Below are 3,704 nucleotides of genomic sequence, written 5' to 3' on the forward strand. Positions count from 1 at the left end.
AAAAGCCACAGTGTGGGAAGAAATATCTGATACAGGAATTATATACAAAAGATACAAAGAACTCTTAAAACTTAACAATAAGAAAAAAAACAATAAGAAAACAAACAACTCAATTTTTAAATGGGCAAAAGATCTGAAAGGATACCTCATTAAAGAAAATATACAGATGACAAGCATATGAAAGATGTTGAGCATCGCATATTCTTAAAGAATTACAACTTAAAACAATAAGATACCACTACATATCTATTAGGAAGGCTAAAATCCAAAATATTGACAACATTAATATTGGTGAGGTTGTGGAGCAACAGAAATTTTATTTATTGCAGGTGGAAATGCATATGGTATAGCCACTTTGAAAGACAGTTTGGCAGTTTTTACAAACTGAACATATTCTTACCATATGACACAACAACTGCAGTCCTAGGTATTCATCTAACTTATTTGAAAACTTATGTTTACACAAAAATCTGCATGCAAATGTTTATAGCAGCTTTATTCATAATTTCCAAGCCCTGGAAACAACCAAAATGCCCTTCAATAGGTGAATGTATAAAATGTGATACAACCATACAATGAAATGTTATTCAGTAATTAAATGAACACTAATATTCATAGTAGTATTATTTACAATAGCCAAAAAGGTAAAAGCAACCCAAATGTCCATCAACAGATGAGCAGATAAACAAAATATGGCATTTACATACAATGGAATATTATTCAGCCTTAAAAATGAATGAAATTCTGACACATGCCACAACATAGGCAATCCATGAAAACATTACGCTAAGTGAAAAAAGCTAGATATAAAAGGACAAATATTGAATGATTTCGCTTATATGAGTTTCCTAGAATAGACAAGTTCATAGAGACAGAAAGTAGAATAGGGGTTATTATGGGCTGAGGGAAAGCAGAATGGGAAGTTATTGTGTAACGGGTACATAGTTTCAGTTGGGGATGGTGGAAAAGATCTGGAAATAGATAGTGATGATAGTTGTACAACAATGTGAAAGTGCTTAATGCCACTGAATTGTATACTTAAAAATGACTAAAATGGTAAATTTTATGTTACGTGTGTTTAACCACAACATATATGACATAGTAAATGTGCAGTAAACATTTGTCAAAAGAGGGGGAAAAATGAAATGAGCCATCAAGCTACAAAAAGACACGGATAAATCTAAAATGCATATTGCTAAGTGAAAGAAGGCAGTCTGAATAGTCTGTTGTCAACGTCTAGTGCGTTGGGGTCCCTGGGTAAGGGTCTACGAAATCACCAGGACACAGGGGATGCAGAGCAAAGGCAGCACTTGCAACTGCATACTGCCATTTATTTCTCACATAGCTATATACTCGCAGAGATCAGATAAACATAACAATGTATCAAGCCAACATCTGTGAAGTGAAATATACACGAAATGCAATAAGAACAAAATACATCCTGTTTATGCTTGCAGAATAAAGAATTCTCTTAGCCATCCTTCCTTTGGAGACAACATGTTCTTTGTCTTTAGAAAGAACACTTCTGTTTAGAAAAATACACTTTAAGCTAGGCAAGAGCCACTTCCTGCTGATCCAGGCATTTAGGACTTGCAACATGAGATAAGGGGAAGAGAACATTTTCTCCTCCTGGCCCAGGCCTGCCTGGCCGTCCTTAACCTCAGTGCAGTCCTCAAATGATCTGGGCCTGCAAGGGGCCTACAAGCCTACATCATCTCAATTCCTTCTTTTTTCTTTTGTTTTAATAAAAGTGCCCTCCAAAGGATGGCCATAGAATTCTGGGAAGGCTTTAGATAGCAAAAATGCAACAGCATAAAGCATAAGATAACAATCAACAATACAAGTCCCATTCCTCCAGCAGTATGCCCCAAACTCTGAATAATACCTTTTGGATCTAGTCCCTCAAGTTGTTTGAGAAGCAAATTGGCCAACGTAGCGGCATCTGATACAGTAAGCAAGGCACACATAGCCAAAAATAAATTTTCAGGTGTACAAGCCTTCCCTGGTCGCTGCAGGATTTTTTGCCCCTCCCCACTAAGCTTTTTAATTTGCCCCCAAGTTGGCAAAGCAGTAGCAAATATCTGCCGACGGCGACGTCGTCCTCCCAAATTCAGATGTGCCATGGCCTGTAACGGAAGTTCATCTTGGTCTGGATTCCCCATCCGTCGCCTGGTGGGATACGGTGCCGTTCAAATTGGCCCTCGACCGGATCCATCGCGCGGGGAGCCAGGAACAGGTCCATCCATCCTCTGTGGAAACATAAGCATAACCCTTCCCTCTGCAAAGCAATAGCCCCGGTCGCCATTCTGCATCTGCGGTTGGTTTAAACCATATATGTTCCTTTAATGGAGGGGGAGCGACCTCTCCCTCTATGAACTGTTTCTCTGCACGGGAGAGGATATCTCCCTGCGGAAGATTCAAGAAATTTAATGCGAACAGAGCTTGTTGCAAAATAGAACGTGCATTTGATTGAGTGAATGCTAAGATATGATCCTTTTTCCTCCTTTTTAATTTTTTAATTTGCAACTTTAAAGTACTATGCACACGTTCTACAATGGCTTGCCCTTGAGGATTGTATTCAATGCCTGTTTTATGCATGATACCATATTGTTCACAGAAAGTTTGAAATTTTTTACTGCTATATGCAGGTCCATTATCTGTTTTAATAATAGATGGTAAACCCATCACAGCAAAAGTTTCTAAAAGATGGGTGATAACATGTTGTGCAGTTTCGCCACTTTGTGCTGTGGCCCAAATGAATTGAGAATATGTATCTATTACCACATGTACATACATACAAAGTTCAGAAAACCACATCTGCCACTGCAGATATTCAGGCTCCTTTAAAAGAGCCCGACAGAGGACCCTCCAGTCCTCAGGAGAAAAATTGTTATAATGTCGAGCTAGACCATTAACTAGCTCCTTAACATAATGTGATTGTGGTCCATATAAAGACACTGCCTTTTTCAAGCGACCAATATCTTCTATACCTATTCCTTCATAATATGGTGCTTGTGCCATTCCCTGGACCGGGGGAGGCCTAATAACAGGAAAAGCAAAGACAGAATTAGCTGCGCCAGCCTCATCATCGCTATCCTCTAGCGCATCAAGCTCAGCTAAAGCAGCAGAAAGGAAAGGATTTTTAGAAGAAAGAGCTGGTACAGACGGCAAAGGCGGAGCAGAGGGCTTCCTAGAGGGTTTCTTAGACTCCTCCGTCATAGCCATAACCTGCTGAAAAACCTTCCATACACGCTCCACCTCGGGATCCGACTTTACTTTCGGTTTTGGTTCTTCATTACCACACTCGCTAGGCTCACGGGATGGTGTAAGCTTAAAGGTATCTTTCTCTACCGCCCTTTTCTCATCCGTATCTAAAGGGAGGTCTTGTATAGAAGGAGCCATCTCCTTATGGAAGTCTTCGACCGTGCGGTCATCCTCCATTGCTTTAAGCACTGTAAAAATAATCGACCAAATAGACCAAAACCGCACGGGAATTTTTTCTCCCTGTCTCATTGCCTTCTCGACATTATGTCGAACTCGCCGCCAATTATCTAATCTAAAGTTCCCTCCTCTGGAAACCAAGGATTCCATTCTCGAACCACCTTCAAACACAGCTCAATATCATTAGAAGCGACAGTAATACCATAGACAGCAAGTGAATGCTTCAGCATTCGAACATAAGGAGTAGAAGTTTCTTGTCCCAT

General features: G+C 39.9%; 1 protein-coding gene across 1 annotated transcript; it reads right to left on the reverse strand.

The window, feature by feature from the left end:
- Window positions 1-2,014: 2,014 nt before the first annotated feature.
- Window positions 2,015-3,697, reverse strand: LOC118019467. The gene is made up of 2 exons (XM_035018670.1): window positions 3,603-3,697; window positions 2,015-3,240 (listed from the first exon to the last, which is right to left on the reverse strand). The coding sequence occupies exons 1-2, from the start codon at window positions 3,669-3,671 to the stop codon at window positions 2,140-2,142; spliced, it is 1,170 nt and encodes a 389-aa protein (XP_034874561.1). The 5' UTR covers window positions 3,672-3,697; the 3' UTR covers window positions 2,015-2,139.
- Window positions 3,698-3,704: the final 7 nt, after the last annotated feature.

The sequence above is a fragment of the Mirounga leonina genome, unplaced genomic scaffold (assembly GCF_011800145.1).
Source record: "Mirounga leonina isolate KUSES-001 unplaced genomic scaffold, KU_Mleo_1.0 Mir_108, whole genome shotgun sequence".
Lineage (NCBI taxonomy): Eukaryota > Metazoa > Chordata > Mammalia > Carnivora > Phocidae > Mirounga > Mirounga leonina.